This window comes from Lagopus leucura, unplaced genomic scaffold (genome assembly GCF_019238085.1).
Source record: "Lagopus leucura isolate 7727_CA_CO unplaced genomic scaffold, USGS_WTPT01 Super-Scaffold_100021, whole genome shotgun sequence".
Lineage (NCBI taxonomy): Eukaryota > Metazoa > Chordata > Aves > Galliformes > Phasianidae > Lagopus > Lagopus leucura.
In genome coordinates this window covers 5312004-5323896 of record NW_024962274.1, presented here as the reverse complement: position 1 = coordinate 5323896, position 11893 = coordinate 5312004, and the positions used below count along the sequence as shown (strand labels likewise).

Below are 11893 nucleotides of genomic sequence, written 5' to 3'. Positions count from 1 at the left end.
GCTTGGAAACAGAAACATAATCTCTGGCTGCTGTGATTCATGAGGCATGCTGAGCAGTTAGGCACAAAAGTAAAGGATAGAATGGAAGTGGAAGGAAAAGGGGAATTGTATCAGGCGGGAAGAGCTAGCTCAAACTGTGGAGTATCAAGATTTGCTAGACTGCAGATTTGGACTGTTACAACTTAATTTTTTTTCTTTTCTTGTAGGATAAGAATGACTTGAGGAGGGCTGAATACATGCTCCAACAGGCAGACAAATTGGGCTGCAGGCAGTTTGTAACTCCAGCTGATGTGGTTGCAGGCAACCCTAAACTCAATTTGGCTTTCGTTGCAAATCTCTTTAACACATATCCAGCCCTACACAAGCCTGACAATTCATCTTATGATCTCACTTTATTAGAAGGTACTCAACTTACTAAGAATATAGAAGAGAACAATGTTAGTGATTTCTGCTTAAGTATCCCTTCTAAGCTGTGATGTAGGATCCCTGTGTGATGGTTGCTGTGTTAACACCAGCATATAGAGCTTTTTCATTAGCTTTCAATATAAGCCTGTAGTAGCAGTCCCCATAATTGCAAATATTGGAATGTGGAATTTTGAATTGCTTACATTAGCCTGACCAAAGGATATTTGTGAATAACCTCCTGTCATTCATTTGCACTAGCAAAACCTGTCCACTTATTCCCTTTCTGGGTTCTTCTTGCCATAATGTTTCTATTTTAGCTAATGAACAGGTTCTAGCTTTTCCTAATTGGGAAAGCTATTACTGTGTTATAGTCTTTCAAAATGCCTTCACAGATTTTGTTGCTATATGCACGCATATGGCACGCATGGTTAATTTCCTTTTAAAAGAGGAAACTTAAACAAAAAAAAATTCTGTACCAGTTACCTATATTGATCCTAGCGTATCACTAAGCTTGTACTTTAATTATACTGTTCAGAGCCCTAATGCTAGGGATAAAGGAATAATTGATAGCAGTCTTTGGCTGTTACCCTTTTTGTGGACCAGCTAATCTAGGATAATGAAACAGTCCTGCCAGTCTATTTCACAGTTGTTCACTGATCTCAAAGGAAAGGTGAGAATGAGGGTTGACGCACTTGGGAGAATCATCAACAATGTTAACACATTCCTCTGCACTGCCTACTCCTGCCTTCCTCATACTGTTCCTATCAGGTTTCCTTTCCATCTAGGTGAGTCCATCTTCCTTTGCTTCTCACTCTTTCATAAGTTGCTGCTCTGCTGCATCCCTGTTTCACAAATCTTGTGTCCCTCAGACCCCTCCTGTTGCAGACTTCCTGCTTTTCTTGTTTCATGGGTGCCAGCTGTTGTAGAAGTATCAAAGCACAGGAGGTAGTCTTCCAGCCGTGATATCCCTAGTGCCTGCACTCCCTGCTGTCCAGGACAAATCATTGAAGGAAAGCCCTGCTCTTCCTCTACTGCAGTTTTGTTGGAAACGTATACTTTTGAAATTGTGTATGGGAGCTGTGTGAAGGTCGAATATATTCAGTTCAGCTCCTGTGTTCTGAATATTAACTTGCAGCTGAGATTTGATGGGTCAAATTGATAAGAATTATCATTGGCATTTCAAAGAAACAGATGAACTACTTTCTGAACTTTGCTGAAGTACTTAGATAAGATCCAAATTTCAGACAAAGCCATTAGGAAAGGTCTTAATCACTTGCATGCCAGATTACCATTCTTTAATGGCCAGATTTAAGTTAAGGAATATTTTAGGGATGGACGATAACCATGCCATTGTTGTATGTCTAAAGGCAAGTAGAAGACTTCTCTCTGCCCCTAAATAATTACTCCTTTGTTGTCATATAGAGCTCAATCATCAAAAGATAATGTTGTTCATGTGTTTTTCTGCTTGTTTGTTTTTCATAAAGTCCTGTGTTTTGACTAATGTTTTCTAAAAGTAGTTTTAGACAAAATATCAAACGTTCATTTCTTTATAGCTTCATCATAGATGGTCTATTGTAATCTGACTCATGATTTATAATGCTTTCCTGTTTTGCTTCATGAAATGCAGATTTGACCCCTCCTAATGTAGGTACTGTATTTAGTACTTTTCTGTACTCTGTGAAAGTATTTATTCTGCTGTTCTTTCAGTGTTTTTATTTCTAGTGTTTTAATAATTTCTGTCCTTTTATGTTGGTTGATTTTGATATTATTCTTTCTATTGTTTTAATATGCCACAATAATTAGAAGGAAAAAAACATAGGTCTAATATGATGCATTTAAAATGGGGACGAGGCTTGAACAAGTCAAATACCATGTAGTTCCTTCTGGGGAACTAACTTGTAGGGGCTTTCCTTAAACCAAGACTTAAAGCTGTAGATTATATGTGAGTGAGTAGAGGAAAGCCTTGGAGTTCCTGAGTCAAGTCCCATCTTTGATGGTTCCACCTAAAAAGTATCACATGGCTGTTCTCTTGTGTTCAAGATGATAAACACTAGGCATAATCAGTAATCTAGGCTAAAAATGATTAAGAAGTCTGGTGATGTGCATTTGTACATACAGCAAATATTCCTCAGATGAACTTTGAGGGGAAAGGGGAGGAGGGGGGGAGGGGAGAACATCTGATACTATGTGGGATGGGAGGAGAAGGGAGTCCTTGGTAAATGCATGACTTTGGGGTGTTGCTATTGCTCTGGGGAAGTTCTCACTTATAGGAAAGATAGCTGAGTTTGGGCTCTAAGTTGCAGAAAACCTTCCCATTTTTTGGGGGGGGAATATATGGATATATGTCCTCCCATCTTTCATCCGGTGTGCCTGTACTCTGAGGTTGTTGCTTACTCCACTGGCAGCCTTCAAGGCCTGCTCAGGCCAGCTGAACGGAGGGATCAAATTGTGTTGCTCTGTTACCTTTCAGAGAGAATCTCAGGCATTTGGAACCCTTTGGATCTTGTCCATCCCTATGATTCCTCACTCAGTTTCATAGTATAGTGATCTGAAAGAAAAAAGAGATGGCTATAAATATAAAGGATACTACCAAATTTGCTCCTCTCTCTTTTGTGTAGCTCTGTCCCCTTTCTGCAGTTTTCCTATGATTTTGGCTATCTGCTGCACCACTCAGCAGAAGATGTGCTCCTGGTAGGATCACAAGGTATATTTTGAATAAAAGAATGGAGAGAAAAAATTGGTCAGTTCTCAGCCATCTGGAAAACTTAAAAACATTGTGTTGCATGATGAAGACAATTGTTTAAAGTTGGCATATTAAATATTTTTATATCAAGTTGCTGATAGACAAAATGGTGCTCTTACTCCTGCTTGCCTACTTTAGATTCTTTTGTCAGTGTTAAGCATGCATTGTAAAATTCTGAGTGCAGTTGCCAAGTATGTCTTTGTAGCTACACGTTTAGTAAGAGTTCATTAAGTAATCTGCTTGAATTATACTTTATCTTCTTTGATTTTATCTTTTCTACAGAAAAATTCTGATTTTTTTTTTTAATGCTTTTAAGAAAATGTAGTCCTTTATTTTCTCTTAAATTTTGTGGGAAGAATTGTGAAACAAAGCTGACTGTCTAAAGACTTCACAGAAGAGTATTTTTCTTTCAACATGTGATCATCAATTAATTTTTGTTAATTTTTACAAGTGAATCTCTGAAACAAAATTTTAGGCTGAACTCCATATGTATGATCTCATAATTTAGGAAGGAAGTACAGCAATAGAGTGAATATAATGTATTAAGTGGAAAGTAACTAATAATCTGGCTGACAGTTTGTTTTTTTTTTAATAAAATGAGTATTGTTGCAACATGTCAATTACAACTGAAATTTCTCACAGAAATATTTGAGTTCAAGCTATGTTTTGTTATATACACGTGTGTGTATATATGTAGCAGTCCAGGACTTTTTCTACAAAACAAAAGATTTGGGTTAAAGTTATAACCTTTAATTGAAAATAGAGCTATGCCATCACATCAGTTTGGTAGGAAATAACACTAAGGAGGCTTTCTTTTTAATCTAATTATATGTTTGCTTTGCTTTCCTATAGTCAGCATGAATTGCAGAACACAGTGAAACTCTTTTCGTACCACATAAACCTCATTGGACAAACAGCACCATTATACATAAGGAGAGCAAAGCAAAGTACTCTTCAGATTTGCACGTTTCAGTTCAATGAAATCTGTTGTATCATTCTTTACAGAGAATTGAAATGAAATGTTCTTTGATGTAGGAGGAAATGGCTTTTGCAGCATTGATTCACGAACAATTGGTCACAGGTCCATTGTTAGGAATTGCTGAACATAGGAAATTAATGTATTAATGTAACCCTAATACAGAGCACTAGTTAAAGGGCTCATAATTACAATATGCAAGAACAATCTAAGTCAGAAAAGAGAGGGGTTTTTCTACTGAATCTTTTGCATTTCTCAGAAGATGACTGCAGTGCACTCATAGAATCCATTCTGTTGGAAAATGTCAATCACAGCTGAAACTTCCGGCTGCTCTGGCATTGCCAGTTAAAACTGCAAGAACAACCAGCCCCTGTGGCAGTGTAAACAGCATCACAAATGTTCCCACTGTAATGTTGCCCTGCTGAGCCTCCAGTGTTTAAAAACTGAGAAGTTGAGGTCTGTCACTTTGGAAGATGTTCACAAATTAACACGGAAGATTTACGTGTAGAGAGAGTAGAGCTGTGGTTACTGGAGTTTGGTGCAATTGCAGTGTCAGTATTAGCCTTTAATGAAAAAGGCACTTCAACCTTGTAATGATACTGCTGAACACACTTTACACTGATTATCTTAGTTTTAGGAATTGTTTAGTTATTTGTCACCATCTGCTCCATAATATATTCATTATCTAAAATGAATCCAATCAACGATCCATTTCTGTATTTTATAAAACTACACTTACTAACAAAAAAAAAAAAAAAAAAGTCTGATAGGGCTCTTTGTACTCTTTGCCCAGAATTGAGGGACTCTGAATTTGATAAGACTGAATTTGATAACTGCTCTATTGGCCAATAGAGATTATTATGAAAAGGATGAACTCATTTTTGAGGCAAAAAATGTCATATGGGAGCTGGAACTTGTATGCATCCGAGTCATTTAAACATTGCTTACTGAAATGTTGTCTCTAAGTAATTCATACAGAATTGTATCTGTCACTGTAGGAGAAAGTAATGAAGAACGAACATTCAGAAACTGGATGAATTCACTGGGTGTAAGCCCATATGTTAATCACTTATACAGGTAAGGCTTCTTAAGTAATGTTTTCTTCTCACCAGGAACATAATAATGTGTCTGTAAGTATAGTTATCTGTAAGAATACAGTAACAACATGAATTCAAGGAAGCTTTATTTCTACTGAAGGTGGTTTCCAAGCTTCTCTACAGCATGATAAGTCTGCAGAGCCACACTAAGTAGCACTTGATTCAGATATTATACTCATGATCAAGAAATAGATGTGCGGTATATTGGTTTAGATAAGCCTTTAGCAAAATAAACCTGTATGTGCAGATTAAGCATAAGTATTTAACATTTTGAAAAGCTATGAGGAAACATGAATAAATCAAGACTGTTTACCTAGGTGTTGTATACATGTGTACCTTATATAAACAACTACAGCTAGTAAAACTAACTTATTGCTCTACTTGCTTTGCTAAGATTTGTGGAAGTAATGAAATCGAATGTACAATTTAACTGAAATAGTGGCAGAGACGAAGCTACATGATTTAGACTGGTTTCTCCACAGGCTGACAAAATTTTAATTTTGGTGACTGGAATTTTTCTGCAACATAATACATACCTTCGGAAGTCTCATCCTTAATAAGTCTTAATAAGATTTTCATTTTGAGTATCAAATTTTGTACTTAAAAATATTGTTTTACTCTCATTTAGTGACCTCTCTGATGCTTTAATAATCTTCCAACTGTATGAAATGACTCGTGTGCCAGTTGATTGGACTCATGTCAACAAACGTCCTTATCCTCTACTTGGTGGTAATATGAAAAAGGTAGGTACACACTACAAATGCAATTTGGTTTCACAGGCTCTTTTTTCATTATTTGTATTTATTTTTATTATTGCATTTATTTTTAGATTGAGAATTGCAATTACGCAGTAGAACTTGGGAAGACAAAAGCAAAATTCTCTCTGGTTGGTATTGCTGGACATGATCTAAATGAAGGCAATCCAACTTTGACTTTGGCTTTGATATGGCAGCTGATGAGAAGGTACGTTGGACATAATACGTGATGTATACGTGTGTGTGTGTGTATTTGCTGCTGTTTCTGCGTCAAAGGAAATGAAGACAAATCTGCAGTTTGTCTAACAGGTGCACTGATGCACAGTGCATCTGACAGATGTATTCACTGTTGTGCAGCGTTATAATCAGATACAAATGTTTCCATAATCTGAATGAAATTTCACACTTGAATATAAAAACGAATACACTTCAATATATAAAAGTATTTTAAAATTTTTGGAATCAAATAACCATTTAAACCTTTTACAAGTGCAAAAGTGACTTTTAACTTTGAACATTAACAATGTTTTTAAACAGATTTTTTTGTTATTTTTATTATTAACCTGTGAAATACAGGAGTTTGCGTAAGTAGGAGTAAAATCTAAAACAATGAACTGAGTGTGATTATACAGTATATTTAAAATGGGCATTCTGGAGAGTCATCTCCAAGCATCCCTATTGTAAATCATAAAATCCATATAATATGTCATAAATATATACTTATATGTAAAATATTAGATATGAAAGTGTATATACTTATTTTTACATAATGTGTAATGATTGAAACAACAGCAGTGTGTGTTCATGTAAACATCAATTTATACATCGACAATTAAAACCTTGCATACTAAAAAAGTAAAATTTCATGTTTTTCAGCAAATATAAAAGTATGTAAAATATTGCATTTAAATTGTATTTATGTAAAATATTGTTAATTTCATGTATTTTTCTGGAAGCATGGAATAATTTAAATATTTGTGAAATCAAAAAAGAGATTATGTATGCTATAGGCATTAAAACGGAGAATTTAAGCCCTCGCAGCTGTAGTAATCTGTAAAATTAAAATCTTGCTAGTGCACTGACCACAGATATTAATTGATTTCAATAGAAATTATTTTATGGCATCTATTTTCCACAAGTTCATTTTCTTACATCTACTCTGGAATACTCAATGCTTTTTCTTTCTTGGGCTACCCCAATTCAGTTGTCAAAGTGACTGAATGCAAAGGAACCATTTAAGCTTATAAAATAAGATTATTTGTAATGTGTTCAATAAGTATAGAATGAAATAACACCCCAGAGTTAATAATGTTCATTGTTATTTCATTCTTCTAAAAACTGAGAGCTTTCCAGAGCAAAGTAATTATAAAGAGAAATACTTGTTGCTGTGTTAAAGTAATATTCTACTATTGCTTGTAGCTTTAGTTCAGACTTATTTTCTTTATTCAAGGTATACTTTGAATGTGCTGTCAGACCTTGGAGAGGGTGAAAAAGTTAATGATGAAATTATTATTAAGTGGGTGAATCAGACACTTGCAAATGCAAATAAGAAAACTTCAATTACCAGTTTCAAGGTAATCAAATACATTTACTTTTCTTCTTTCCATCTGTAATCATATCTGGGATTTATAACCTAATTACTAGGAGTTTAGGTTATGGAGGGAAAATTCTGGGTTTCTGGCTTTAATAACAGCCGTTCAAAAGTGAGTGTGTGACAGAGCCACCAGGGGGAACCCAATATAACCAGCAACTTGTGTCTTGAACGGCATTGCTGATATGCCACAGGCCTGATATTGCCATTATTGGTCATTATCCAGAAATAATTCAAAATGCTACCTGGAGTTTTTCCCTGTCAGCAAATATGAACGAATTGATAACTGAAGCTTTCCTTTCACAGACTTGTGCTTAAAGTTTAAAAAAAAAAAAAAAAAAAGTATGTCAGGTGCATCATGCAGTGTGAGTCTCATTCATTAGAAATGCCAGTTACGTGATTGCACTCACACACAAATGTAGCATTCATAGAGGGGTTTATTGTATGTACTGAAACAGTTGTGTCAATGTGCTTTACAACAGAAACGTAAGAACCTAGCAAGTTAAATATTTAAAAGCTTCCCATGTTATGACATTGAATTAGGTAAGCATTAAGCAAAAGTTAATACCAAATTATTTTTATTCAACAGAAGACTGCATTTTTATTGTAGGAGGAAAACTTGGTATTGTTCTCCCTAAGAGGGATCGCTTCATCTCTTATTTCTATGTTTGTTGTAGTAATGTTGATATAAACAAGTTGAAAATAAGATAAACTGTCCCAGTATCTTGAACTTGGTATGCCAGTGTTGCTTATTTTTAAGGTAATTGAAAGGATGGTAGACTGTCTACTGATGGTAGACAGACAAGAAACTACTGGTTTAAGGAGGCATTCTTCAGCATAATCGCTGTATTACTGATTTTTGACAATGTTCATGCATATATTGTCTTTCCCAGTTTGATCTCTTATCCACACTTTAAGGTAACTACAGCAAACATTGTGTAGCAGAGAATTTGGAGGTCCCTGATACTTCTTGTGGACTGTGAAAGTGAAGTTTTATTGAATTGGCATTAGTTCAAACATGAAAAATTAAAAATGCTTTTTGTTTTTTTTGGGGGAGGTGAATCATGAGTTCAATGTCTTCAAGTAGAGAATTTGCCTTTTAAAATTTTTTACTATATCTGAATATATAATTAGTGTGGCTTTGTGGGACTTGGCTGAATTTGAAATCGTAACTCTGGTGATGAAGGCTGCCATGCCATATGCCTTCTGTGCTGAACTGTGAAGAAGTGGTGCCTGACTCACTGGGATAGTTTTCTGATTGTTGGTTCAACGTCATCTTGCAGTAGGCCGTTTCTCTGCCACGACATTTGGGAAGAAATAATTGCAGTAAATCCTTTTTCTGTTTCAAAAATTGAGAAAAACATGTCCATGTTTTAAAGACTAAACAAATTCCTCATACTAATTCAGAATACCATCTGAAATGCAAAAATGATTGAGTGGATCATAAGCTACAGCAGAAAATAATTGTATTATGAGAAAAAGAAGAAAGTGAGACTAGTCAGACTAGTCAGAGAATGCAAAAACCTATTTGTTGTCTTTAAAATCTGCTCCTTGGACTTCTTTTTAAGGTCCCTTTTGTCCTTAGGGGAGGGGGAAATTTCTTTGATTTAGTCAATTTATACCTTTTATACGGTATAAATTATTGCGCATTACGGACATTGTGATTTTGATGTGCTAAAACCTCTACACCTCTTGAAGAGGCAAGGTCTCTTTCATTGTGAAAACAAAATAATAAAAGCTAATACATTTCTAATGCTAATCTTTTGAGTCTCTTTTCTTTCAGGACAAATCAATTAGCACTAGTTTACCTGTCCTAGATTTGATAGATGCAATTGCACCAAAAGCAGTTCGCCAAGAAATGGTCAAGAGAGAAGATCTTTCTTATGAAGACAAATTGAATAATGCCAAGTAAGTTTTAAATGAATAGTTTTTATTTTCATAAAGTGCAGAAATGCATGAATTCATGGCTTATTTAATGACTTATCAATTTCACAGAGAGGAATTACACTAATGTTAGTTGATCTGTTTCAGAGAATGTTGTTTTGAATTCTAATATTCAAGAGCTATTTTGTAGCTGTTAAGTCTGCTAGAGCATTTGAGTTCACTCCAGTGCAATTAACTTAATACAGCCTGCTATAATCCCTAAGTTTCTTAGAAACATAAATGTTATGAGAACCAATAGCAAAATGGCTACCAATACAGTTGTTAATACATTTTTTTTCTTCACAATCATGTTCATTTTCACCCGGTGCTGATTTAACAGGCATATCCTGATTTTAAAATCTGTTGTTGCTATGAATCTTGGCATGTTAGTAGATGCTAGTTAAATAATATGTATTTTCTCTAATTTTCAAGGTATGCCATTTCAGTTGCTCGAAAAATTGGTGCTCGTATATATGCTCTCCCAGATGATCTGGTTGAAGTGAAGCCAAAAATGGTGATGACAGTGTTTGCATGTTTGATGGGAAGAGGACTGAACAAAATAAAATAATGAAGAGATTTAACACAACTTCCTGTGATGTTTAAGCATGACAAATGCCTCACAACTTACAGAATTTCAAAACTTAGTACAAAATGAGAAATTGTATGTACGAATATATTAATTACATCCTGATGTGTTTTTATGAAATTGAATGAAATTTTAATACACTGATTATTTATGGTTGCTACTATTTTCAGAATGTTCATTACAAAATATCTAATTTGTTCTGCTTTGAAAATGAACCAACTCAACTGCATCAATCAAGTTCTGGTTTATTTAGCATGTAACCACCTGTATCATTTTACCTTTCATGTTTTTTGAGCACCTATTGAGAAACTTTTTTGGTGGCTGTTAGTTAAAATTAGTCACACCTGTATCAAGATGCACTCCAGTCCATATTACATTACCCTGAACTTCATAATTTATCATCCTTGCCTTATTCTTTAAGAGTTTTAATCCTGCTGAAACCTGAGTCTTGTCATTGACTTAAGTCAGAGCAAGTGAAGGCCTATGATATATCTGGAAGCTAAAGAATATTCATAAAGCTGATGAAACTTTTTGTGAGAATCATCTTTAAGTGTAGTAGCTTTGCTATTGAGCAAGAACTTCTATGGTCTGTGTCCTGAGGAAAAAAGCATAGTAAGCAGAAATGTAATAATGTTATTAGATCTGCATAATTGTTACCTTTTTCAGTTGAACTACACAAGATTTTTTTTTAATTTCATAAAATATTGTAAAATATTGTGAACAATAAAAGCCTGGCCTGTCCAGTTTGGGGGTTCACCTAAATTAATTCCATTTCCTTACAGATTGTTCCTTTGATTTTTTTACTGGAGTCTGTGGCATATATAGAGAGGATTTGTATAGGGTACGTTGTCTAGGTGAGATCAAGTCCATAAGTATTTTCATACTGATCTTAAGCAAATGTTTGTACCTTTCTATGCAGCCATAATTTTACACCAGAGATTTTTAATTTTTACCAGAATTTGAACAGTAAAAACCACAAAACTAAATACAAATGGACTTTTCTCTTTTAAAGATATGGAGCCGCTTTTTCTCTCCACTCCTGGAAACAGTAAGTGTGGCAAGATCCAAGCACGATAATAAGCGAGCAGTTGTAGCAAGCTTGTTGTCTTGCACAACATCTTAAGAGAAAGAAGATGCATCCATTTGATTTCCCTTATGTGAGTGAATACTCAGTCTCCGAGAATTAAGGGCTTGGATTTGTACCTGTTTTCTCTATACTGGCTGTTTTGTAAATTAGTGCTGTAGTGCACTGTATACATTAGGAAAAAAAATCACGTGGAATTATGCTATTAAGGATTTGTTCAAGCATATTTTGGTAAAATAGAAATGGATTTTCAGGGTGCCCCAGCTTCTCCACAGCATCCATCCGTTACTCAGCTAAAGGGAATAAGGCTGCTGGCGTGGGCAGCTCAGGATGACTGCTGCAGCTTGAGAAGAATTTGGGAATAGGGTCTTGTATATTAAGACTACCTCCACTAAACCACGAGAATAGCAGCTAGGACTGCAAGTTATCAATATATGAAATCAGTTGTCTTTAAACTGTGAAGATAAAGGCATTAATTTAAACATAAAAAGGAAGAATAATCGCGATGTCTAGAAGTACTTCCCTAAGAGTTGAGCGCAACAAACGTGTCAATGCTCCGTGTACGTACAGCGGCACGGCGCACCCAGGCTCTGTGCTCCTGCCCGCCCCACCCACCTCACAGCTCGGCCGGGCCTGAAGGCGCAGAGCCCCGCCGCTGCTGACCCGGCCGCTAATCGCTTCCGAGGGCTAAGGCTAAGCCGCGAGGTGCGCAACGCTGCGGGAGGACCCGGCG

At 35.6% G+C, this 11893-nt stretch overlaps 1 protein-coding gene across 2 annotated transcripts in view; it reads left to right on the top strand.

Moving 5' to 3' along the window:
* The window catches only part of PLS1 (plastin 1), a 38445-nt gene extending 27607 nt beyond the window's left edge, over nt 1–10838 (top strand). For both annotated transcript variants that reach the window (XM_042878317.1, XM_042878318.1), the window contains 7 exons: nt 207–402; nt 5123–5201; nt 5850–5964; nt 6051–6184; nt 7427–7550; nt 9351–9475; nt 9923–10838. In XM_042878317.1, coding sequence (XP_042734251.1) covers nt 207–402; nt 5123–5201; nt 5850–5964; nt 6051–6184; nt 7427–7550; nt 9351–9475; nt 9923–10058 — 909 coding nt within the window. In that variant the 3' untranslated portion in view covers nt 10059–10838. The remainder of the gene's footprint in view (nt 1–206; nt 403–5122; nt 5202–5849; nt 5965–6050; nt 6185–7426; nt 7551–9350; nt 9476–9922) is intronic.
* The last annotated feature ends 1055 nt before the right edge of the window (nt 10839–11893 follow it).